The sequence below is a fragment of the Nomia melanderi genome, chromosome 3 (assembly GCF_051020985.1).
Source record: "Nomia melanderi isolate GNS246 chromosome 3, iyNomMela1, whole genome shotgun sequence".
Classification (NCBI taxonomy): Eukaryota; Metazoa; Arthropoda; class Insecta; order Hymenoptera; family Halictidae; genus Nomia; species Nomia melanderi.
The window spans coordinates 8598846-8625609 of record NC_135001.1 but is presented as its reverse complement, the minus strand read 5'-3'; the positions used below and the strand labels follow the sequence as shown (position 1 = coordinate 8625609).

Genomic DNA, 26764 nt, shown 5'->3' with positions numbered 1-26764 from the left:
GTCTCTACGGTGAAGTGGAAATTTAAGAAATGATTACCTACAACTACTTTGAATGACTAGTATATTAACTATTCCTGTAATTACGCCTCAACGGTTACTGTACCCTGTCTTTAAACAATAACTCTTTCATTTACAATTCAAAGTAAAAAAAACGACAAACTACGTTGTCACGACACATGAAAAACTCAACTATTTCGACTTTACTCAACGTATAAGCAATTCAACGATCCACGTGACACATTTAACACTAGAACTTCCAGATGGGTCAAAACGACCCATTTTGAGTCTTCTTTCGCAATCATGGGAAAGCCATAGACGATCTTCTCAGAAATTATTCAAGAAATTGATTTACATAAATACAAACTAAAATATAAGGAAATTGAAAACTCGATAAATGTATTTTTATAAGTTCTATAACAAAATATACAATCAATGTTACTAGTCGGTAGTCCTACTGTTAAATCTGCAACAATTTATACAAACGGGAGACCTAAGTTTCAGCTAGAGGTCCTCAAACGGTAAGGCATACCAGTAAAAACATAGAATTGTTCCACTCGTGTAATTGGGGAAAATAAAAAAAAAATAAAGAAAAGAAGATCTACATCGCCAGATTATTAATAAAACAACGAAACAATCGAGAAAAGGCGTGTTCGTCGTTTCAATTCGCTGCTGGAACCTTAGGGGGCCCGTACACGTAGTAATCCGCCATAGCGGAGGTAAACAATCCGGCAGTACGTCGCTGTAACACGCATAACGTTGCCATTGATGACGAGACGTCACGTCGGCTGGCGAGTAGGCGTTTCCCGATAAGAATAAGCCACGTTCGCGGTGAGCGCGCGTGCACGACACGGGGCTCCGCGGGCACGGGAGCCGCGACGCGTTCAAACCGCCCGCCAAAACGCAACGGAGGAGCATGCACCTATCGCGCTATGTACTTACGTCTCGGCGACCACCAGGCGTCCAGTTTTCTAGGCCTCGAAACGACCAGATCCGGCCACTTGTCCTCCCTAATCGAGTAAGTCGACGGCGATCGCGATACAGTTTTCTCATTTTCCTCGGACACTAGGCTACCCGACAACGATTTCTCGGACGGAGATATTGGCAAACCTTCGCTACTCTCCGCGGCCATGTTTACGTTTCCACTATACGCTCGCGGTCGCGCGCGCGCGCACCGACGTGCTCCCGCCGCCTTTTACTGGCTGCGTTCGCCGCCCGACGCCGCACGGACCCAACAGAATTACCGATCTGTCCGCCGCGCGATGGGAAAATGTCTCTATGACTGAAAATCAATTTTTCGGAGTCTATAGAAGAATAAAATGATTTGTTTGAATGCACGATTTCATACAGTGAAATAGACGAAATGGAAAGAATATAATGTTAAATCATTTGATTGAATTGCATTATTATTATTGGATGATCTAGCTGAATGTGACTATGTTAGGTAGCATTATTTATAATAGAGAAATGTTTTCAAATAATCGTTTAATCGAGCAAACTATAGTAATTCGATTTGGTTGAGGGTCACCGGCGACCGGAGCTTCCAAATTGCTGAAGAATAATTATAATAGGAAACTTGATTTTAAATAAAAATATTTAGTAACATACGGAGGTAGATTATAGCGTAATATGACTACTGTGATACTAAACCATTAATAATTATTTGCAATATGATTTGCCTTTGTTATTAAAGAATAAGTATTACTATTTGAACACTAGAAATTCTCGTGGCAGTTAACATATTAATATTAGAACTATTGTAACAGTCAAAATGACTGGTTTCGATTTTTTTGTTGGGCAATTATTGATATTTTAAAAGCATTCAATATTTGAAATGATGTTGGAAATAAATAGTTTCATTTGAATACTATAATAAATGTCTGAAGAAACTGGAGATAATCCATTGTTACAATCTTTATAGGGATTACATATTAATCGTATTATATACTCGGCAGTTCTAGTGTTACGACGTTAAACGTCACGAAAATCTTGACCGTTTTTCCGTAGAGTTATTCTTTTGTAACAAAAGAAAGCAAGAACAATTGTTAATTATTGACGTTACAATCCCTGCATTACACTATTATCAACTTAGTTATGTTATTGACCATTTTCATTCAACATCGGTTATCTTGCATGTTCCGATTGTTTTCAATTCGGAAACGTCAGTCATCGGTGACTGACATTGCGCTTAACGCGTTAACTGAAAGTAAAATTGGCAATAAATATAATAAGCTTCTTAAAAAATTACTTGAATCGTATTTATTGTAGTAATAATACGGCTTCGGCAACTACTAATGGCGATAATCATTAATTATTGCAAGAACCCGTATCAGATGATTGGGATATTTTTGTGGAATTGCCAAAGAACATTTCGTTATATAGAAGACTCGTATATGTATTATTAGAAAATCAGGTTATCTTCAGTTGTTCAAATATTAGAGACTCTTGACCAGTAAACCTGTGATTTTGCCCACAGTGCGCTAGTTGGGAACATCACTGAAACTTCAGATATTCCTGTGCTCGGGAAATATTCACTGGTTCTACATAACAGATGTAAATATGGCAGATCTCTGATTCATTGGAATGACAACGATCGCTACCGATGCTCGTCAATCCCCTGCTTCACGGGATAGCGGGCTTGGCTTGATGTTGATTCTACGGATAATTTTGATGACAATTGTGCCGCCCGCTGGCTGGGTCGGTTAACACGACCAAACAATAGTAGATGAAAATGCTACAGTAATACACATTAATTCTTCAAATTTCTCTTTAAATGGAAAATCGAATAAACAGTGTAGAATATACTTCATAAATACAGGTGCATGTTTATTCTAGTTAAAATATAAAGCTAAACTGAATGACTAGGGAATTTATTTCAAATATCGAAAGCAAACGAGTGTTTTATTTAATTTGTCAATTAAATTTGTTTTCTTTAATTCCATCGCTAGAACGTTTGATTAATTGTTCATTAACTTGTCTGTCAATTGACTCGTGTTTTCGAGAATGTCGGTAATAATCTATTGTGCTCAGAAGAAAAATAAACTCAGTCGTATTAGTTAAGCGTCGAAGCACACATTGTTCGTGGTTTCAGGAAGGAAAGCGAGTCGTTACACGCCATATAAATGGATCTTATGCGAAACATAATTCGTAGTCAGTGTAGTAATCTTGACCAGTTATTTCTGAGCCAGCTATAGCAGGCACACAAATAATGCAATACATCGGGACCTTATTATTGATGGGCGTCGTTAATTGCTATAAATGAATTTCGGTGCCGTATTTAATCGTGAACGAATTGTACCCCGCATCGGACTTATTAGCAATTAAATGGTAATTAATGAATAATTAATCAATTAGGACGACCCACGTGGAATAAAATCCGCACCTGGTGGGTTCTGTCTCTCGACAACGCGTTATAATGCTTTGCGCGTTTCTGTTAAGCATGTACGAGTTAAGAATGATGGCACGTGCGTATCAGAAATAACAGTATATCTTCATCTTCGAGTTGTTCATTTTATTTGCGACACATATTATCACTTTTGGACGGGTTCATATTTTTCGAGGCGAGAACACATTGCTAAACGTAACTGTCTTCTTGCTGGTGCACTCTTTTGAAAGGCAATTTCTTTCCAATAGGAAAAATGTTTCAAACGTTCAAAGAAAAACGAAACTTTTGGCTTTAATAGCTAATAACTAATTCTAATAATGCTTATCTTTGCTACGGAAAACTAACTCACATTATAAAACATTTAGCAACATAAATGCCTAGCTAATAATATAACGTAAGAACTACAATACCAAATCGCTATTAACTCGTCTTCTCTACGAAAAAGTAATACCACAAAACATTCGGTAACTCAAATACCTAGCTAATAGTATAACCTAACAACCTAACTCTAACATTCATCGCTACAATAGAATAAGCAACATCATACAAATAGCTCGAAGCTCTCGTAACAATCAACCTGTTAAACCTCCCCATCTTTCAATCCTCCATCTCGGCATCAAGCTTCCCCAGAACCAAGCACTTCCCTGCGATAGACAAACGTCGAATGCAATCAGGTGTTAAAAAGTCACAGGAAACGGACCGAGGCCTGCGCAGAGAGCGCGCGCGATCGCAACCACCCTTCCCGCGACGAGTTACCCCCGTCGCAACACGGCTGAAACTCAAACTTCGCCGCGGCGTCGAACGGTGACGATCCCTCTCTATTTCCCTCTTTCCCTCCTTCTCTTTCATTCCCTCTGTTCTAAAAGGGCCGAAACGAGAATCGTCGGAACGACGTCGAACGCCGGCCGGCATGGCGCGAAACACTTGACTCGAGCGACGCGAGCCGTCGCAACGATGCGACACGGTCCCGCGACGGAACGCCACTCCGGACCGCGAAACGACCGATCTTCTTTTTCCCCGGCTGACTGTCCGGCCACGATCCGATCGCCGTAAATGCGCACGTCATTCGAGAATTTAATATATCGCGGGAACAATGTACGGCATGCTGTTGGAGAGTGTGCAGCACTTCGTGCAGGTAAGGCTTGATTCATACCAGCGATCAACGGTGCGGTCGGACAACAATCGATCGCGATCGACACTTAGAACTGTTTACCAAACGTTTAACCCACTTGTATCTTCGCTTTACGTGTGAAGCTTATTTTATAAATCAGAAATGCTCAATTGAAAGTCTTCCGAGATTTTCATTGCAATTAATATCGGCTTCGCGATGGTGCGGGATTTTTAGTCTATCGTTTAATTGATAGTTCTACGTTAATGTAACATTTTGGATGTAACGCAAACCCAAAGTAAAAGTACTAAGTTGAATTCCTTATCCTTTTCGTAAGTTACAAATTTCGGTGATCGATGTTTAAAAATGTAGCAATATGTAAATGCAACTGATACAGCAAAGTAACGCTCAGACATCTAAAAGCAATTCTCTGCAGATTGTTACGCTTAATGATGGGTTAATACGATCAAAGTTCAATCCTTATGAAAATTGTGACAATTCTCTTTCAATTTCTTTGTATATTTATTATAGTATTTATTTATTGTACGGTTGATTCTGTTGCTGCTAGGAGAATTAATGTTCTTTGTTCCTTTGATATTTGAAATATTGGAATAAAATAATTTTATTCCTTGATTTATGTACGTTTTCTCATTGGTTGGTTTCAAAGAAAGTCGTCTATATCTCATCGGAAAACGTTGAATGTTTCCAGTGGAAAGTTCTCGAGTGCAAAGTGTTAATAGTTCTGGTGTTAATGTTTGAGTCGTGGCTACAGCTACCAAGACTCGAGGCTCAGAACTGTAATTGTAATTTTTACAACACTAATTGTATATGCTTTTGTTGGATTTCATGTTATTACATTGGCAACAGATCATGACCGGCTACGATTTGATCCGACCGTACCGTTGACCGCTAATGTGAATCAGGTTTCAATGATATGTCTGTGTGCGCAAACTTGGCAAGTAACACGGTTTTCGCCGTCCGCCTGGACGCTTGTTTACGTTTCTAATCCGCTGCTTTTTTTTCTCCGGTTGAACGTTCCTCTTGCAATGCACCGGCTCCGGCGGAATAAACGGACCGTTCTAAAATATAAATGAGAAAGGCGTCTTTCGAGTTCGTTTGAACGCCGTTTTGTCGTTACATCGCGCACCCTTGAACGCAAAACGTGTATTAATGACATTTTTCTTTGTTCAAGTTCTTGAAATTAGTGTTAAAATTCACGTTTCTGCGTTATTCTGAGTTCCGAGGAATACAAATTTGTAGCATTTATATTTCGATTTTGAGGGGAGCTTTCTTGAATACAGCTTTTATATTACTGTGATTTTTTGAGAATGATTTATACAATTGGGAATTTGTATAGAGATGTGTAGTTTTCATGTGAGTTTATTGTATATTATCTGTAGTGCCGTATTTATTTACTTGAATGTATGTCTCTTCTAAATATAAAAATATTTTTGAGTGATTGTAAATTCTGTGTTTTAGTCTAATCAAATGTTTAACGAAGAGCATGGGTTTTTGTGCAATTCCTGCTTGTGTACATTAATCTGTAAAGAATAGAAATTTGTGTAAGAAACGTGAGAGCAATCATCACATTTTCTGTAGACCGGTATACTTTAATGTTGTTTCCTCTGCGAAGATTAATGGAAGACAATAAAAGGAGTAATACGTTCTCTTTGTTACGAGATAACGATATTAAATAATTGTAAAGACACAAACGTGAGAAACACAGTGATCTTTTGATCTTAAGTGATGCAGTTGAACGATATTCAGGGAAGAAGTAGAAGAAGAGGAACAAAACCGAAATGAACGAAACAGAAAGCACGTGCACAACTTACATAGTTAGTCTTAATCGATTCAATTCGCGCCAATTAAACTGGGAACGAAAGTTTCTTCGAATGAAATTGACACTTTTCTTCTTAATAGATTCGATTAGTTCCCATTCCGAATGCGCGCGTGAAGCATTGCACGTTCTTTGTCAAAATGATTAAATTCCGATCGAAAAGTTTCTATGAATTATTTCCTCCAAGATTCAAGAGTATCAAATTCCTCGCCGAATTAGGATAACGTCCGTGTTTCCCGGAAAAACGACGCTGTTAGTATTAACGAAGATTAATTACGTAGTACAATATAATACACTAGCTAAGGAAAGAAAATCATTTCTTACCGCAAATACACTAAATTCGTGTAGACGAATTAATACACATCAAAATAAAAAAACTGTGAAATTTAAGAAACTTTCGTTGTTAACAAAACGTGCCAAAGTACAACGATATTTGCACGAAATTGTTAGAAGCACGTCAACACCTATTTTTGTAATTTTAACATCCTTAGATTTCACACTCTTACAGTTTAGAAAATGTTCAATCGATACAATTTAAGCATCAAATTATTCCTAATACTCTAGAATAATGGCTGAATGGAAATTAAGCTCCTTAAAGTGGGTTTGCAACAGGTATCGCAGTAAGTTCTCCTCTAAACGTTATACCGAACATCTTTTCCAATAAGCTATCCTCTTCGGTATTACTAAATTGGCAAATCCTGGCAAAAAGCTTACGACAGTACGCAATAGTACGAAATTATCGAGAAATACTACATTTTGTAGATTGACTCAATATGAAGTGATTGCGCGCAGAATAATAAAAACGTTTGTTTCTCGTCGAGTAGAAAAGAATGTATAAAGAGAACGTTGCTTGGGAATAAATTTTCGACGGACTAGAGAAGAGTGTCCGATATTACAGGTATACCGAGAAATAATTTATACGATACTTGTACTAATTAACTGAAAAATAGCATTGCCTAATAATATTGTACCTAATCAAATGTTAATTATTTAAATTTTATAATGAATATAAAATGTTATAAAAATAATATTTTATAAATTATAATAATAATACCGTTTAATCTTGAATAATTTAATAATCATTAGTTGACACTCCTATCAGTTTTCGATGGCAATGGGAAATGTGCGTCCAGTGAACGTCTACAGTTGAAGTGTACGTCTCTAATTCTTTTCGAATCGTTAAATTCCCATCGGGTGACTGGGAAATTGGGATTCTGTAAAAATGGCCACTTTTCCGTTCACAACAATACATTTAACTTTATAGTCGAAGCGTGTGCTATATACGCTTGTCGAGTTTATGAGACAGCGTGGAAATTTTTGATTTATCGCGACGTCTATGGGCAATCAACCGTTTAACAAAGGTGTCACGTAATCTCCGAAGGAAACGGTTTGAAGGTACATACGCAATAAACGAGATATCTGAATATGAATGGACGCAGACTTCCTTTCATTGCAACACCTTAATTGTACAGTAAAGCTTTAAAAATAGACTTGCTCTTCCGGTAGTTAAGGAACACCTGTTGTAGAACGCTGACAAATTATCACGGTCCTCTGCTTTCTTTTCTTTTTGTTAGATTGTTTCAACCGGTTTCTCCATGCGAGATTTTCGGAATGTTGAAGCTTGAAGGCTCAAAGAAGCAAAAAAATATTGTCACGTCACCTATTCAACCCTGCAACGTTCTTCGTGTCCTTTATTTAATCACATTTTCAATTTTTTGGATTCTTTTCCACTTCTCCCCATTTTCTACATTTTAATTAACTTATCGACTATGGAACTCAGTTTTAAAAATCTCTTATTACGCAATAAAATCAGACATTGAATTGGCTAATCGTTAAACACAGGATAAATACACCTACAGTATATTGTAACGAAAAATTAAAGCTAAACGAAGAATTATACATTTATCTAGAGGAATAAATAATTCATCGTTGAAAGAATTTTGAGTTTTGCCAATTTTCAATTTTCGGATAACGTTAAAAATACTTTGAATTTGAAAATGGTTAGGAAAACTGTTACTAAACTGTGCTCCCTTTCTTCAATGATATTTGGAATGCTGTGTTAAACAAATGTTTCGTTCGAGAGTTTAAAGATAAATATTTTGTTCAACAAAACGTATCGCAAACGACCGTATCAACGACGAAGGTTGATTCATTATTAACAAGCACATGTGTTTTTCGACACGCACACGCAATTAAAATTCGGTCGTCAAACTTGAACGATATACCTCGAGAAATTCGCGTGTCCGTTTACTATATCGAATCCCACGAGATTTCATTAGTATAGGGACAGTATTCGTTTTCGTGATCGGAATCATTATGCTCGTAGGAACATTGATTATCCTACGGTGAGCAAGAAAATGGCTCGATTGTGGATAGCAATTTGTCGTGGATACGTAAACGTGAAATCGCTTTTTGTACACTTATCAGAGCAACGTTATACTTTTACACTAGAATCACCGAGCGTTTAATACGATTAACCCCTTTGCTGTCGAACATCGTGTTAGACTCGTGAGGAAGATCTCACGTTGAAATTAACAAAAATAAATGAATCTCAATTGTCTTGAGTTCACGTTACACCATATATTTCTGTTATTAATTGTTACATTTTAAGGTAAACGTGGATATAGATGAATATGGAATTCTCTTTTGATTCGGATAAACTATCAACGACAAAGTACTTCACGCAGGTGCAGTGATGAAATAGATTAAAGGGATAATATGGAATTATTAAAAATGTGACAATAGATTTCATTGGAATATTCAACTGAAACTGTTTATTTCAAAATCATTTCAAACATCCGCTTTCGAGATGTCAATAATTCCAAAATAAAAAAATCGAAACCCATTTTGACGGACGTGGTGGTTATAGTATTAACCCCTTGGCTTATTATTTACTTCACTACTAAGCAACATTTTACTACAAAAATTTTCCATTCCGCTGTAACTTACTTTGAAGATAATAAATTGGTAAGAGCGAAATAAGATTTCTGCTTTGATCGGTGGACAATGAACAATGTTGGTTTTTATTAAATTAATCTAGAAATCTTCATGACGAATCACACGAGACATTGTACGACAAGAACGTAAACTTATTTTTTTCATGGTGTTCATATAACTTTACACGATCCTTCGAACAAATCCACATATTTATCTCTTCGCTTCTTCTACGAAGGGGTGAAATAAATCTGTCGGTGACGCTGCTGTACACGAATGGCATTTCTTAGTTCGTGCGACACTATATTTCGTGCACGGTTCATTTCAGAAATGGATCGCATGAATTATGTTACGAGACACCGTATGCGCAACTTGTTCCTCAGTTTTCGTGGGAGAAAGACAATGGGACAACCACTGAAGGGAAATATTCCCTCGTGTGCAATAGAAACGGATAGATGCCCCTATCCTTTTATACCCTCTTTTCTCACTGTATCTCAGTTACTTTTATTGAAAATCGATCAGGAATTCTGCGGCGGATATATCCGAACGAAATACAATGAAATGATATTGAAAGACTTCTTCGGGTTTCTCTATTACTCGACAATATTTCTTCCGTGAAAACTGTAAGTTCTTGTGCAATTGTACGTTCATATGAAACAATGGGACGTTTGCGCGACGGTACGAGTTTGGATTTTGATCAGTTTGCGAATGCTTCGCTTTGAATTTCGTGAACGTCGAAATCATACGTTTGAAATCGTTTAACGTCCTACAAACAAGGTTTTCGTTGCAGCTAGAATACGGCGAGGAGATTTGGCTTCAGATCTTGGAAAAAGCTGACTGCAAGCACATGGTCTTCAACACGCGGCAAGTATATCCCGACGAGCTTATGACTAATTTAGCAGCTGCTTTGGCGTCGCTGAGTAACGATTCCGTGGACAATGTGATGCGATTTTTCGGCAAATGTTTCGTTCGATTTTTTAGCAACTTAGGGTAAGTTTATTATTCGAAATTTGTGTTGATGGTTGTACCTAATTTATTGTAATTGCTTGCAGAAACTAAATATCCTTTTTTGTTTTAATGACATTATCAATAGGTGTCTCGATAAGATATTACGAAAACAGAGTATTACAATGTTGTTATACTATATTGTACCGAATATCATTATATAATATTATTGTAAAATATTGTGCAAAATATTATTATACAATATTACTGTACAATATTCTACAAAATGTAATTATACAATATTATTACGATATCAGAAGAATAAAAGTAAAGTGATACTAAAATCGATTGGAGCATTATGATAATTCGAGGACACGTGACTAAAAATAATTTGTACAGAGAAAGTGGATTCGAGACTAATTAAATCGTTTGTTTTTTAATACAGATTGAGGATTATTCTATGAATGATGCATTATTATCACTGGTAACGACATTAAACGTCCCGTTTGATTATCGGTTTGATTGACTTCGATTTAATGATTGATCCCCATCGCCGATCAACTGGCAGCGTATTGTTTCAATGAAATTCGATGAAACTCTTTTCAATTTGTAACACGCGCGACAGGTTATTATAGACGATTTGTTTGATTGTCTCAATTACTTAATACTCGGTGTAGGTGGAGCCGATAAGGATCGGGTGTAGCTCGGTCTTATCAGTTTTCTCAGCCTCGGGGGAGACAATTATCCGAGCGTAAACTGCGGAACGTGTTCCACGCGATACGTTGACTCGAAACAATTTCGCCATACCGCTTCAATCTCTTTTGACACAAGAGAATCATTTACCTGAATTTTTTACATTTCGTTGTATTCAGTGTGATACGAAAACTGGAAATCGTGTTAACTGAAATTTTCTATTTAAATTTATGTTTCATTGAAATGTCTGGAGAATCGTTTTTAAAATAACTATGCTTCTAATATTGTATATAGAGTTCCGTATGTTGATAAATCGATTAATGTAATTTCTAGTGTTGTAAACAAGGGTAGGTATTTTTAAACATTCAAATTTTGCATAGTATATTAATATGTTTTTCTACATTGAAATATTATAAATGTAATATATAAGTATATTTTTATTCATTGAAATATTGCGTGATATATAAATATATTTTTCTACAAAATTCACTGAAACTGCGCGCAAAAGGAATTGTTACTTTTATAGGTACGCTTGTACAGTAAAAGCCACCGGTCGCTATTTCTGCGACTTTTTACAAAGTGTCGACAACATTCACATGCAAATGAGATTCACGTACCCAAAAATGAAAAGCCCTTCGATGTACACTACGCATGTTGACGCAGAAGGGGTAGTATTAGTTTATCGAAGCACCAGGCAGGGTTTTACACATTATTTTATGGGTAAGAAATGCTCTTTTATATAGAAAATATTTTACGAACCATAAGCGAAAGGGGGAAATAGACAAAAAATTGATTAAACATGAAATTTCTCGTTATGTGAATTCTATTTTTATTTTTAACAACGTAGCACAAGCTGACTCGCGTATTTTCAACAGGTCAATTATTTCAAATAGCAGAAGAACTTTACAAAACCAAGCTGAACATTCGAGTATTAGAAAGTTCGAACAATATCCCAGGTTCGAGGAATGTAATGGTTAAATTCAGAATCGACTTCGATAATCGCGAATACGTAAGTAACAAAGGAAAGCAAGCAAGCTTCTTTTTATAAAACAATTATCGTATTTACATTAGTATTCTTGTAGATAGCTCTCTTCGACTAGAAAAAAAACTGAAAAATTCGGAAGTTTAAGTATAGTGCCAATGCACAGAATTAATTATTTTTCCTTTACTTAATTTCGTGTAATCGATGTAGCTTGCGTTCTGATATTTTCCTTATAAAATATAAGATATTCGAAACTGTAAATATAATATCGCTGCACTCAATGAAATGATGTTTATTTATTTAATTTTGAGTAATCGTTATAATTTGTATTTGAATACTACGTCGAAAAGAAATGAAAAATTCGAAAGTATAAATATAATATCGTTGCACAGAGTTAAATAATGTTTCTTTATTTCATTTCAAACAATCTGTACAATTTTTTGTCCAATATTTTCGCTACGAAAGATGAAAAATTCGGAAGTACGAATATAATACCAATGCAAAGAATTAATTAATGTTCCTTTACGTAATTTTGAGTAATCGATATAACTTGCATGCTGATACCCAACGTTTTTAGATTGCAAAAAATACCAAAATGAAAACTCCACTGGGAAAGGAATTGGCACCGGTGTCTTGCACGTTTCTTTTACGACTTTTCCCGTTCGGAATCGTAATGAACAAGGAGATGCGAATATTGGGGGGTGGAGAAAAATTATTGCAAGCTTGGGGTGGCAGCTCATCGATCCTGAACAGGCACATCACAGAAATCTTTAAATTACGCAGGCCTAAAGGGATTTCTTTCACGTGGGGCAATGTAAGGAAATATACATTTCGTTACATAGAATTCTCCACCTTTCTCCTATTTCAATTTACAATCAGTACACTAAGAGAAATTGATAAAATAAACGTCAATGTTACACAAACAAGATATATTTGCATCTCATATTTTTTGTTTCTTGCAATACTTCCTCAATTCGATGTATTTACCCTATTTCTTACAATATAACAATTCTCTATTAAAATATATTTCCCGTGCTCGATAGGTTTCGTTAAATTTATCATTGAACTCTGTTTAAGAAAGAAAAAAAGAAGAACTCGGTGATTGTATATTCCGTTGGATATCTGAATATTTTTATCCGTTTCCGACGTTTACTTTCCAATAATAACATGTGTAGAGTCCTTACTTTCACAGTTAATTGCACTACGACAACCATTACCGTGAACCCAATGACCTACTTAATCGATGTATTCAGAATAATCGCCAGGCAAAATAACGATGTGCGTACACCTGTGCAGGTAATGTATTTGCATTCGGTGATGTTTGAATTAGAACTGATTCGATCGACCGATAGCAACGCAACGTCGAACACAGATAATAATGCGAGTACAAGCTCGGGATTAGACAGACGAGGAAGCCAGGGAGCGAGAAGTATCTTGTTGAAAGGTCAGATGAGGTACCTGGATGATATTAAGGCCATCATTTTCCTGTGCAGCCCGTTGTAAGTTAAAAAAGGCATATTCGAAAGAATATACTGTGTATTTAAGTATAACAGTGAACTGAACCGTGAATAAATAATAATGTTATTACTGGAATTTTAAAATGCGTGCTGTAATGTGCTTCTATATTATAAAAGTAAGATTAACAAGGCATAAAGTGAAAATGTTTCATTTTTCAATTGTTGTGGATTTCTCCTTTAAAAGAGGTCATGTGTTTTCGATTACTTGAGATAGGAGTTTGATATAAATAATGATCATTGACGTATAAAAGTGGATGAATAATAGGAATCATGATTCAACAGAATTAACAGTCTAGACGAGCTACTCAACATGGGTTTGTACTTAAATGATCTGAATCCCCACGGCCTCAGTCGAGAATTGGTCCTCGCGGGATGGCAACATTGCGGCAGGTAAAATATTACTTGTTTAGTTTGGACATAGTTAATCGTTTGCACTCAAGAGGTGATTCTTAGCACTTGATTCGATATAGCAAAAGTATGAAGTCTTATATACTATGTTAAGCTTTGTATACTGCATTAATATATGAAATACTGAAATATTTATATAATTCATCAATGTATAAAATATTGAAATGTTTGTATAATGCATCAATATGTGAAATATTGCGATAGAACAACTTCGTTCCTTAATCTAAGTATATCTCTTCATTACGTAATATCATTAACGCCAAATCGTAAAATTTGGAATGCTTCAACTGAAAAACTTTCAAGTGCAAAAGATTAAATGATCTACTGAGAAACTAACCTTTCCCCAACGCGTTGTCGTTCGTATGAATATTTACTTATAAATCCATTAATATTTCAGACTAGAGATGATGTTTGAAAGAGCAGAGCAAAGATCAGGCGAACTGGAGAACAGTTACGCGCTCCTGGACCGTTGGAAAAACAAAAGCGATGAACTGTTGTACTCCATGATACCGCAGACGGTGGCCGACAGATTGCGAGCTGGCGCGTGCCCTTTGAGCACCTGCGAGGTACAGACAAAAGAATCCTTCCTCTTGCACCCCTAGTATTCTAACCCTTATCGGACGCTAGCTTTTTATACATGATTCTCGCTAGATTGCAGTTGATTTCGGTACATATGCGAAAATTGCGATGTTGACCCTCTACAGGCTCGTGTGACTTTGAAGTCACACATCAATATACCGGGTTAAATTTATTTATTTAATTTTTTATCACAAAATGACGAACGACATTAAATAATTAATCAACTTAAACTTTTGTACACACAGGCATTTACGTTCAACGTCATTGTAACTTTAAAGTTACAAAATATATTTGTTTCAATAAAGGTATTAAAACTATTGAATACATTGTTAATTCATGTTCATACGTTGACATTTATTAATTTCATACTGCATAAATTTTGTTATTGTCACGAAACAAAATTCGGCCTATAGAGGGTTAATTTCTCCGTTGTTGATGCTTAACTGACAAGGAAATCGCGCCCACATTTTACAGACAGCGATTTTCGACAGATTCCATTTTGTCATCTCTCACGTGACATACGATCGCAGTGACAAAGTATTGTTGTCATATTGAGTTGATGCAAGAATTTATATGTTTTTTGATAAAAATATCATTGTATTCATTTTTCTCTTGAAAATCATATTTTCACAATGATAGTACAAATAAGCTTATAGACAGATGGTAGAGGATAATAGCAACCAATGGAAATTATATAATAGATTACGTCAGTAAGAATATTTGAAAAACTCCTCTTTTTATTTCCTACGAGAAAACATGAAAACTGTTGCGTCAACCGAATATTTCCATTTACAAGCAACAAGATCATTTTCCCGTTTCTTGTTTTCCTCCAGTCGTTCGAATCCATAACAGTCTTGTTTTGCGAGCTTTGTGACTTCGACTACTCGACCATCGAGGGTGCAATGGACATCGTCTCCTCGATGAACGCGGTGTTCTCGTGTTTCGACTCTTTGATGGACCAATTTAACGTGTACAAAGTAAGTCCACATAGAAGAGAACGGGAGGAAATGAAAACAGCCGCATGCTCGTGGCACGTTATCCTGTGTTTATGGTTTTCAACAGGTAGAGACGGTTGGTCGAATTTATATGGCGGCCAGCGGCGCACCCGACAGGACCGAGAAACACGCGCAGAACATCGCGGACGTGTCGTTGCAACTGATAAAGCACGTTCAATCACTGAAATTGCCGTCTGGTCTTGACATACACATTCGAATAGGTATTATATGTCTGGTATACAGTAGACTCCACTATAACGCGGTTGAAAAGTTGTTGAAAAATAAATCTAAAAGTGAGAAAACAATGCAGAGGAAAAAGATGAACGTGTCATAAGATGAAAAACTCAAAGAATAAGATTTTTTTATTTAAAGCTTAACACGTTCGCTACCAGCGTCACATGTTTGTGACGTCCGTAATCCTATATTTTACGTAATGAAAATGAAATTAATCTTATAGATATTGTTATTAGAAATTATAAACTACAACATTATATTTACGAACTCAATGACTCGTTTTAGTTTCATTTTTCTAATATTTTGTTTAGATTTATTGGATTGAAGGTGATATTATAATTGAGCAGACCGTCACCGAAATAAGCGCTGATAGCGAACGTGTTAATTGAAACACTCTGCAATAAGATTTAACGCGAAATCTGCAAAACTCAATTTTACAATTTTTTAACGTTATAAGGGAGGCTACTATAAAGTTACCGTGAAATTATATTTCTAAGAGCATCCTTTTGTGCGTCATTATTGATAGAATAATTGACCATCGATAATTTGAGATACTTGTCCTCGTCGAATCATGATAAAGGTTTTCGTTTTGTGAAACAGTTGCGTTCAATATTATCGATTGAAAACAGCGTTAGAACTAAGATTGAAAGACATTCGGCATTCTCCATGAAAAATATGAAAGATTCAACCGAGCACGAACGCAATCGTGTACAAACGTGTTCCACTTTCTTAGGAATTCATTCTGGACCAGCTGTGGCAGGTGTTGTCGGCATCAAAGTGCCAAGATATTGCTTCTTCGGGGACACTGTGAATACTGCCTCGAGAATGCAGTCAACCAGTCTGGTAAGTTTGCTTATGCAATATGGATTTCACCGGGAAACGATAAAGTACAACGAAAAGTTTGATACACGCGAAATTGGAAGATCAAAAATGAAGGGGAGCTTTTCTATGCGCGAAACTTCGACTTTTATCTTCTCCAGTCTATTCATTCTGTGCAACGCATAAAAGATTCGAATAAATCACAAAAATGCCGTTGATTTTAATTACAACTGCTGATGTTCGTCTAAAAAATGTATCCTTTGTATTAAAACTTGACCAAACGTTTCGTAAATACACTTTTAATTCATTAATCCTTCGCAACACGTAACTACACGTATCTCTTCGAAAATGTTCAAAAAAAATTCGAAATAGCGTAATGAGACATAATGAATATGTATTCTCTAAGAAACAATTTTTTCCACTGTTGAGACATAACCCTCACACTGGAAATTCGAGAAACGATAGAAAAATTCGGTGTTCCTAGAGTGTTCATCACGAATGCATAGCAATGTAAAAAACTCGTCTTGCTACTTTTCGACTTTTTAATTCTTAAACAATTTTGACAAAATGTCAATAGCTTCAATGTTGTGACTAGGATAGGAAGAATAATGTGCATTTTACGGCGCAGTTTTTAACGAAACCTTTAAAGTAACAGCTTCGAAGAAAGCTTCAGAGTCAAGCAATATTTCTCGTTACTAATAAAATTTCATAACGTTCGTATTGTACTCGTAAACTCTGTGACACAGCCGGGGAAGGTTCATATCTCGGCGGACACGAAAGCACAGTTACCAGAAGATCGCTACCGCATTGATTCACGCGGGATAGTTTGGGTCAAGGTTCGTATTACAAGAAACCCGATTCGTCGGTCCTTGGTCGGAAAACCCGTGATACTCAATTTGTTGTTCAACCGCAGGGGAAGGGCAACATGGAGACGTATTGGTTGCACGAAAAAGCGGAAACGAGCGTCGAGCCGACGGTGGAAGAAGCGGCTCAGCCCGAAGGACTTCTAGTCAGTGACATTTAGCGCGTGGCGAATGTCCATAATTAAGAAAAACCTCGCATTGTTCCACGCTGTTAACACTTTACCCACCGAGGTCCGAATAATTCGATTTTCCACGATATTTACCTACCGGGAACCAGAAAATCGGATTTTCGATGCCAAAATTTATACAATGGAAATTTTTTGAACGTCGTGAATACCGAATCAACACAAGTCTACTTTGTAGCATTATCCATTTGAGTTATCGATGGAGCTTTCAGCTTACTGAGATCTATTTAGTAATATTGAAAATGTATACGTAATGAAGATGTATGCGTGGAATCAACCAAATAAATAGTGAACGACGAATGATGAATAAACGAAGATGAAAAGATTGAGTTTATTGAAATTTTCATCGGTTGACTTGTGCTGTTTTGGAATTCATGGCTTCGATTAGTTCTTATCGAGTCAATTAATGTTGTATTAATTGTGTTACCGTTCACGTATTGGTTATTTCCAATTCAAATATTATAAATATTTTGGAATTATCTATTATTCTATATTATTCAATATTATTCTACAATGAATCGGAGTAATACGTCGCCGGTAATAAGAACATGTTTCCGTTCCAGCAAGTCGATCGGTATTCGGACGGTCGAGTACGTTTGACATTTCGAAATTAAGTGGAGCAATTTTTTCCTGTTAGATAGACGTGTTTATCATTTTTTCATTTTCAAGACTTATCACCTCTCTTGAATAATCGCTGCATGCCTTTTGTTTAAAGTATAAATCGATTTATTTAAAATAAATAATGAGTATTGTACAGTATGTTTCAGTTATTCCAACATGGATATTATTTATGAGATTTCGTGGGAGACTCTAAAATATAAGACGACGAAGAATATTGAGTAACAATGATTTAACACGTTGAATGTCGCGGGGGTCACCGGTGGGTGACCCTAACTAAATCGAATTACCATAGTTCACTCGATTAAACCATGATTATTTAAAAACATTTCTATATTATAAATAACGCTACCTAATACGTTGACATTCAGCTATGAACGTGCAATAACCATAACGCAATTCAATCAAATGATTTAATGTTATATGATTTCATTTTGTGTATTTTGCTCTATGAGATCATGCGGCACTCAATGTGTTAACGTTCGAATATCTAATTAAGAGTTCATCAAAAAGTGGGCCATCAACTTGACTTATGTCTATGAATGGTTGAGTAATCGACACTTGATTCTATTTGTCAACGGTGTAAACGAGAAACGGTAACACGCGCGGAACAGTTGACCCAGCCACGAGCTGGTGTCAAAGCGAGTACGTGAGTTTTCACCGAAATTCCAAGTCGAAACAAAGAAAGTCCCAGGAACTTTCTTTCTCATACGTTCAATGTTGCGAGCTTTGTCTCGGTGTACGTGCCTTAATTTTCAATCGCTTCGTCACCAGTGTGACAGAAACACCTTGAACACTGGAACTACCGAGCGTTCAATGCAATTAACACTAGGTTTACGGTTTATTCTATTGTTCCTAGAAACATTGATATTCGTTCGTTTGAATCTCGGAAATTAGAAATTTAAAAGTAGACTACTAAGGTGCATATTCGCGAAATTACATCAATCAACATCGACGTAAACATATACCAAATACTGTTTGTAAAACTCCATATGCATCAAATTGACGCGTCCCGTAAATCTATTGTTTACGTGTGATCCTTATAAGAATTATAACAATAGATTTTTCTCGGTTTCTCTGTATATTCACTATAGTAGTCAAGCGAAAATATCTAGTTTTAAGATTATTTCGGGTATTTAACGCTTTTAAAAATATTAATATTTGCGAAATAAGGGAACCGTAACCCACCATTTTGTCGGGTGCGGTAGTTCTAGCATTGAACACAAGTCACACCCGATTTAACAAGCGAAATTATCGCACTCCGCCTGTGTAATATGAACTTCGGAGTGCATTTAGTAGTTCCCGAGTATTTTAATGTCACAGATTTAGGTAATCTGCAATATGGCTGACGCACGCGTGCTGAAAGGCGCCTTCACGACGTCGCAGTAACTGAGAATTATGTCAATGATGAAAGTTGTTCGTTGCTCTAATTCATAGACCGCGAATCCTCGTGCAAATTGAAATGTTTAAGAACATAATTTGAAGAGTAGAATTACAATGAAAATGTGTTCCAACATTTTTCAGCAATTCCGGCCGAACTTCAGCATTTAATACTTCGGGCGTTTTATGTAGGATAATTCCGAGCGAGATGGCCCAATTTAATTTAGATCGTCAAATATCTGTAATACTATTTAACTATTGTTTTTGCACGTATATACTTTCAAAAATATATATTTCTTGTGTGGTATCAATGATATTTATGGTGTAGCAGTTCTTTCAGAAAAGTGGGCCATCTATACCCGACTTACCCTACTTTTTTCGTACCGTGTGCATTCTGTGCGGTCAAACGCTCTCAAGTTTCCCACGAATGCATAAGAATCTACAATTTATAGATTAGCGTCGAATCAACAGTAGCAAGAATCCTCGGTATTGCGTTTGATCCACGTCAAGTATCGGTTCACTCTGCTGTAAACGCCGGGGTAGCCAGGCTTCGCGCAACCTTCGCCCCAGGACACGACCCCTGCGAATGATACGAATTTATCATTGTCTCGTGGCGCAATATTTATCGTGAATCTTTGAACGATAACAGCAATAACGATTATAACTTTTTAATCATCTTGGAATTCCATAAATATTAGAACCGTACGAAGGGATTGTTTTAATGCAAATAGATTCAAAATTAACGCTATTTCTACTGAAGGTGTCGAAAGACATCTTTCGAACTTTTAACTTGAAATGATTTCCTTAGTTTAATCATTCTTCCTCGAGTGAATTTTGAACTTGATTTTAAGTTACAATCTTGAAAGGTGTCCTTCGACACCTTCGGCAGAATAGTGTTAAGTATATGAATTTCAAGGTGGAAAGTTAGTCGAGGAATATCTTCAGTATTCCGATCTTAACAAAGAATGTTTAAATTTAAATAGATTCAAAATGAAATAGATCCATTTCAAAGTAGATGAATTTGTTGGTATAAACCCAATATAGGAGAAGAATTAACAGTTCGGTATATGGAATATAGATCTCACCGACTACGTGGTATGTGACGTCGTTGACGATGTGTAAAGGACCACCGCTGTCTCCCTAATAAAATCAAATTGTAGGATATTAATAAATGAAACAAATATATAAATATATATTTAACCCTAGACCTACCGAGCAATTATTGAGTTTGATACGTAACGAGACATTTTGTTTATTTCTTTAGACGTTTGACATAGCATTTCAGCGAAACTGTTTATCTTCGAAATAGTTTCGGATATCGAGTACTATGAAAACATAAAAAATTGCAAAATAAGGAAACAAAACTCGTCATTTGAACGGTAGTTCTAGTATTAAATAAAGTTTGCTCGTTGAACGTGAAGGAATTTGTCTACGTACAAACCACTGTACTACACGCCCCTAGCGTTAGCTCAATCGACCTCTAAGTTAAAAGTGCACAGAGGCAAGGGGACTCTTCCACTCGCGATGCTCGAGCCACCTCGATCTTGCACGCATAGTCATTATTGGCGCGCAGCGATGAAGTGAGATGTAATGATAGAAAATAAAATTCTCTAGTTCTCATTATTGTTACACGCCAGTAACGATCTCGGATCGAAAGTCGAGACAGCTCGAGCGTCGCGATTAGAAAAGTCTTTCAGCTTATGGTGTGATGGAGCTAACATGAGAAGCGCAGTGTATATATGTGTGGTATAAATAATTTAGAATAACGTTATAATGAATTATCGAATTTTCGTGAATACTAAGAGAAGATATTAAATAAGGACGATGTTGACGAAGTTCTTCGTTACTTACCTGACACGAATCCTTCTTTCCCTCTTCGTAACCGGCGCAAAGCATGTTGTCTGTGATTTTCCGCGCCGGGTACTTAGTATTGCGACACTCGGCATTCGTGAGAATAGGCACCGTAACTTCCTGCAGAGTTTGTGAGATTTCACCGGATGCCGAGAGCGCACCCCATCCGGTTACTACAGCCTTCAGCCCAGAAAATGTTTTCGCTGCGAAAGATATTTTTCGAATATTGACGTACTATTTACTTTCGCCACTAAGCTCGCGTGCCGTTTTACTATCGACAATTTGGAAGAAACGCAACAAAATTGTCCATTCTACTTCAGGTGGAAATTTTATTTGAAGATAATACAGTGATAATAGCAAAATAGTTGTTTACTTTTATCCGTAGGCAACGAACAACATTGATTGTTGTTCAGTTAGTCCAGAAATCTTCATTACGAGTCTCATTCGTCGCTGTATGGCAAGGAGTTAATTATACGGTAAAATTTCATGAATATTCGATGAAATAGTCACAGAATTTTCTATAATTCTAATCAGTCGACAGAGAATAATGGAATATTTGCAAAAGTTTGCAAATAAAAAAATGAATTAAATTATTATTGTTATATATTCATCATAATATTATTATATAGTATTATTATAGAATTATATTATTATTTATATATATTATTATACCTCTTTCCGGAAGACACACGGGCCTCATTTTCCCCTCGAATCGTATAGGCTTGGTCAATCTGACCAGCGCGATGTCGTTATCGTAGTTAAACGTCGAGTAACGGCTGTGTTTCATCACTCTGTCGACTTTAAACGTTTGCACCTCTGTCTCCTTCGTGGAATTTCTATCGTGCTCCAATAATTGAACCGACATGAGTTTCGGATCGAACCTGATTTAAACATCGTTGAAACAGAAACATAAATTTATTTTTTAAGTTGCATTTACTTCGAACGACGTTCGACTATTTCTCGAGCTGCACTGTATAATGTAACAATGGTGAAACGAGAGGATAGACGATTTACCAGTTAATTGTGGAATTCTGTTTCAGAAATCATATTATATACTATATCAATGATAAAATCACTCGATCATGGGTATACACGTTGGACACAGAATAAACGCGTCTAACATTTATGAAAATGAAAAGCTAAAGTCAAATGAAAAATAATTATATGTTTCTTTAAAAAAGCAAATAATCGATTGTTAAAGAAATAAATATTATTTTGAGCTTCAACTGGTATACTCGTCGAAGACAGTTAACTGGTAAAACAGAAAGTCGAGTCACCTGTCAACGCAATGAGCGGCTGTTAATATATAACGGGAGTTTATAACGGATCCACCGCAATAGAATCGTCCTCTAAACATCATCAACGCCATCCAGGGATATTGATTAACTTGTGTCTCAATGCCTCCCACTATACGCGTCTGTGTATTAGTTAAACCGCATTCTGTGGAATCACATAACACCGTTCACGGCTTGTCTTAACACGAGTTAATTGTATTGTAACATTATGTGGGTTGCTGCAAATTGTTTCGGCGATCTGCTGTCATTCAGCCGTTCGGTATTAAAAGCAATAGTTCTCACTGTGTCTCAAAACATCTACAGCAACCCACGTGTTACACCATCTATATTTTCATATCGTTGTTTCGAACTTCAATTAATGATTCCAATTTTACAAAAAACTCCTTTCTGTTCGCTCTCATTTCTAATTGCCACTAGATTCACGAGTACTTATTGTACACTACATTTCATCGTCCCCAAAAAAGACGAATCTTTGAAATTAAAATAATCTGTATTTCATTCGAACGATATAAATCAATTTGATCAAAGCAAATACTGTCTATTAAATTTAATATTCGTCAAACTGACGCGCCCCGTATATCTAGCGTTGAATTTTTAGGCATCAGTTATTCGAATACAGAAATATTCCAATTACGATTTCATTTGTTTTACGAAGAAATCATTTCTTACTGCACGGCTTGCAGACTTTTTCATCGCTCGCTGACGGTGGAGGAGCAATTGTTGTTGTAGTTGTCGGCACTACCGCGCCAATGGCGTTATACAGCCATTCCCAAAAATTCTTGTCATCCACGGCCGTCGTATTGGACAGCGTGATGTTCAAATTGATATCTAGATCGTCGGCGACTGTCGTTTGTTCATCCTACGGTGAACACTCGTCGTTATGGACAGAAGCTTTGAATAAGTAAACGCGACGGGAGGAGAATGGCAGAGGGAATAAGTTAAGTTAACGAATTAAGCAAGTAATGGAAATGCGCTGGAATATATTAATTCGAGAGGTAACCGGGAATAGACACATTTCCGAACGAAGAAAAGAGATGGATTAATCATTATCCCATTATATACAAATAAATATAGGAAATTTATATAACCGAATACTTCATTAACAATAGAACTACCGCACCCGTCAAAATGGCGGGTTTCAGTTCTCTTGTTTCGTAATTATTGATAGCTTGAAAATGTTAAGCATCCGAAATGATTTTAAAAATAATTTCACTCGAACACTAAAATGAATACACGAAGAAATCGACAAAATTTTACTGTCACAATTTCTATAAAAATCATATATTATTCATATTAAACTCTCGATCGTTCTAGCGTTAAATAATTAAATGCAATAACTGAAGTATATCAAGAAACAAACACGAATCATCGAATAATCGAATTATTTATTTACCAAACAAAATATCAAATACTAATTTCGAAAGATCGCAAAACCTTACACATTCCAATCAAACAAGATGTTACATATCATTAAACAAAACGAGTAAGCTATTATATAATATCGTTATTCCCCAAAATGAAAATTTCCTATATACCATTAAGTCCCATGAATGTTTGCCGCGGTATGTTAATACTTTTCGCGTTACGTTTTGCAGTCGCGGAACGAGACGAGTTTGAACTGCTTCGGTTTAATCGGTAAAAGATACTCCACAGCGACAGGTCGTGAAGTTATAAAAATGTTATATCCCATAAAATATCATTTTATATACCAGGAAAACTAAACATCACGAACTTATGCGTGTACTTCTAATGTTTCTTAATATATAAAACGATGAAAGCATGAGAGGACACGAAGAAACGGATGTCAATGGCGGCGTCGCTGAAACAGGTACTTACTTCCTGGCAATTAACGCGACAAGTCACCGCTACCAGAACGGCAGTGCAAACTATTAAACGAAACCACATTGTCACTGAACACTGGGACTTTTGCTCCCGGTTGCACACGATAGTAAATACCGGCAATAACTGAGCCGCGCTACGCCCGTCGTACAAACCAAGTCACCGAGTTCAATCGGCGAACCATACACTTCTTACCGAGCCGACGTACACTTTCACACAACTCTTCGATTCGGCGCCACATCTATATTTATACGGAATAGTGGACTGGCGAGTAGTCCGAGTGAAAATTTAGGCTAACTGTATGTAAATCCCGGGACCGAGCAAACATTATCGACGAACCGAAAATCTCGTTATACGCACGCGATACCGGTTCGCTAACAATACAAGGATCACGACCGCTTCGGCAGAGGTGATTCACCTTTGCTCACGTACACCGCTTTCGTGTTCCTTCCTGGTCATCTTCGCGAAAAGGAACAACCAATCGACCGCGTTCGCGTTCGAATGTAACGAACGATCAACAGGTTTGCCGTTAAGCGCTGCATCGGAGAGCGCTTCGCCGGAACAATAAAGGCAAGGGTGTTGATTTTTGAAAGAATATTATGGAAACGTATGGGGGACACGGGATCGTTGTATTTGTGGTATTTGAATGGTAAACGGCGAGATAGAGATGCGAGAATGTAGTTTTTTTGAGAGAATTATCTATTACCATTTGAGAGTTGTGTGTTAGGATTTGTTAATTGTAATTTGTTGAATTGTGTTACCATTTTGATGATTATTTGTTATTGTTTAATAACATTTAAATGGTACACGTTGAGCTAGAGATGTAACAATGTAATTTTTGAATAGAATTGTAATTTGATATTTGTTTGTTATGATTCGTTAATTGTAATTTGTTGAATTGTATTACCATTTTGATCATCATTTGTTACAGTTTGATAGTACTTGAATGGTAAATGTAGAGTAAAAGATGTAAAAGTATCATTTCGTTTAGATAATTATAATAATTTGATATGTAGGATATTATTAGAATATACGGATTTATGTTCATGTATGATTAACAATTATTTCGGCGAGATTCATGTCAAATCTAAGGTGCGAAGCACATATGTTCGTTGCACACTATTTGAACATAATCAATGAATCATTTACCTGTATGTAATTTATAAAATAAATTATGGTAACTCCAAAGACAATGTGTCGACTGTTCGCCCTTTCTTCAATAACATTTTGAAGAATAAAAAGATAGAAGAGTCTCTGGTAAAATTATTAACCCTTTGCACTCGAGAGGTAACTCTCAAACACCACTTATAAAATTTGATATTTAGTATTACACCATGTATAATGCATCTGTATTGGGATAAAAAAGCTTTGTTTCTCAATTTACTTGTAATGTCTCTTCGAGTTAATTTCAAGAAATACCATCTTCATCTAGTTAGAAAATGTTAAGTATTTCTAACGAAATACTTCCGAGTGCAAAGGATTAATTTTTCTATAAAAAAAGATAGAAAGAGTTAGTTGAGACCTTGAAAAGACAGCGAAGTTAGCCGTTCACCCGATGACAGGATCTATGATGTAAATCAAGTTATCAAAGTTCTAGTTAATGTTAAGAGGAATGATAAGATGAAGTAGGACAGAGGTGTGTATCTCACCTGTAACCCGTGACAGTGGGTCAAGGTATATGGGTCACATTACCCTCATGCGGGTGGGCCATTGCTTTATTGTTACAATGTATGACAATACATGACTAATGTTATCAGAAGCCTTGCCTTATTTAAACTTATCGCCAGGGTCAGATTGTAGCCATGATTTCACACTTTTCAGGGGCAAGACAATTTTATTAAGTGGATTACACTACAGTTGCCTCGTTACGTTCGACACGAGGAGTTTCTGTTACGACTATCAAATATGTGGATTTCTACTCTTCAGATAAGAGTAAAACCGTATACATAGAACCACGTGTACACATGACGAAGATTTATTTTTCTCTTACTAATATTACTTGGTTTTCATACAAATATTTTACAGTTATCAAATATTCCACTTGGCGATTACTAATAACAATCGAATTGATGACTTATGGGTCAAACATCTTAAAACTTTTCTGATAATTTTAATCATCTTTACAACTATATATAGTTTTACATAGTTTTATAGAGGTTTATGTGGTTTTAGGTAGTTTTATGTAGTTTTATATAGTTTTATGTAGTTTTATATAGTTTTATGTAGTTTTATATAGTTTTATCTAGTTTTATCTAGTTTTATATAGTTTTATATAGGTTTATATAGTTTTATATAGGTTT

At 36.2% G+C, this 26764-nt stretch overlaps 2 protein-coding genes across 2 annotated transcripts; one reads left to right on the top strand and one right to left on the bottom strand.

Moving 5' to 3' along the window:
- Positions 1 to 4331: 4331 nt before the first annotated feature.
- Positions 4332 to 21267, top strand: LOC116429729 (soluble guanylate cyclase 89Da-like). The gene is made up of 13 exons (XM_031983006.2): positions 4332 to 4517; positions 10052 to 10251; positions 11426 to 11619; positions 11775 to 11908; positions 12459 to 12695; positions 13178 to 13380; positions 13681 to 13788; positions 14204 to 14372; positions 15219 to 15362; positions 15448 to 15601; positions 16348 to 16457; positions 17180 to 17269; positions 17347 to 21267. Exons 1-13 carry the CDS (start codon positions 4476 to 4478, stop codon positions 17455 to 17457), a joined length of 1896 nt encoding a protein of 631 aa, XP_031838866.1. The 5' UTR covers positions 4332 to 4475; the 3' UTR covers positions 17458 to 21267.
- LOC116429769 (trypsin-1) lies at positions 19874 to 24996 on the bottom strand. The gene is made up of 7 exons (XM_031983080.2): positions 24462 to 24996; positions 23295 to 23484; positions 22608 to 22770; positions 22003 to 22211; positions 21331 to 21533; positions 20565 to 20619; positions 19874 to 20059 (listed from the first exon to the last, which is right to left on the bottom strand). Exons 1-7 carry the CDS (start codon positions 24528 to 24530, stop codon positions 19944 to 19946), a joined length of 1005 nt encoding a protein of 334 aa, XP_031838940.1. The 5' UTR covers positions 24531 to 24996; the 3' UTR covers positions 19874 to 19943.
- Positions 24997 to 26764: the final 1768 nt, after the last annotated feature.

Bases quoted from the DNA above. Each gene is read 5' to 3' on its own strand.
- LOC116429729 (XM_031983006.2), top strand. From the start codon at position 4,476: ATGTACGGCATGCTGTTGGAGAGTGTGCAGCACTTCGTGCAG. The intron at 13,789-14,203 runs GTAAAATATTAC...TTAATATTTCAG, and splicing joins GGATGGCAACATTGCGGCAG to ACTAGAGATGATGTTTGAAA. The intron at 15,602-16,347 runs GTATTATATGTC...CCACTTTCTTAG, and splicing joins TGACATACACATTCGAATAG to GAATTCATTCTGGACCAGCT.
- LOC116429769 (XM_031983080.2), bottom strand. From the start codon at position 24,530: ATGTGGTTTCGTTTAATAGTTTGCACTGCCGTTCTGGTAGCGGTGACT. The intron at 23,485-24,461 runs GTAAGTACCTGT...TGTTCACCGTAG, and splicing joins GTCGCGTTAATTGCCAGGAA to GATGAACAAACGACAGTCGC. The intron at 22,212-22,607 runs GTGACTCGACTT...TGTTTAAATCAG, and splicing joins GCCGCTCATTGCGTTGACAG to GTTCGATCCGAAACTCATGT.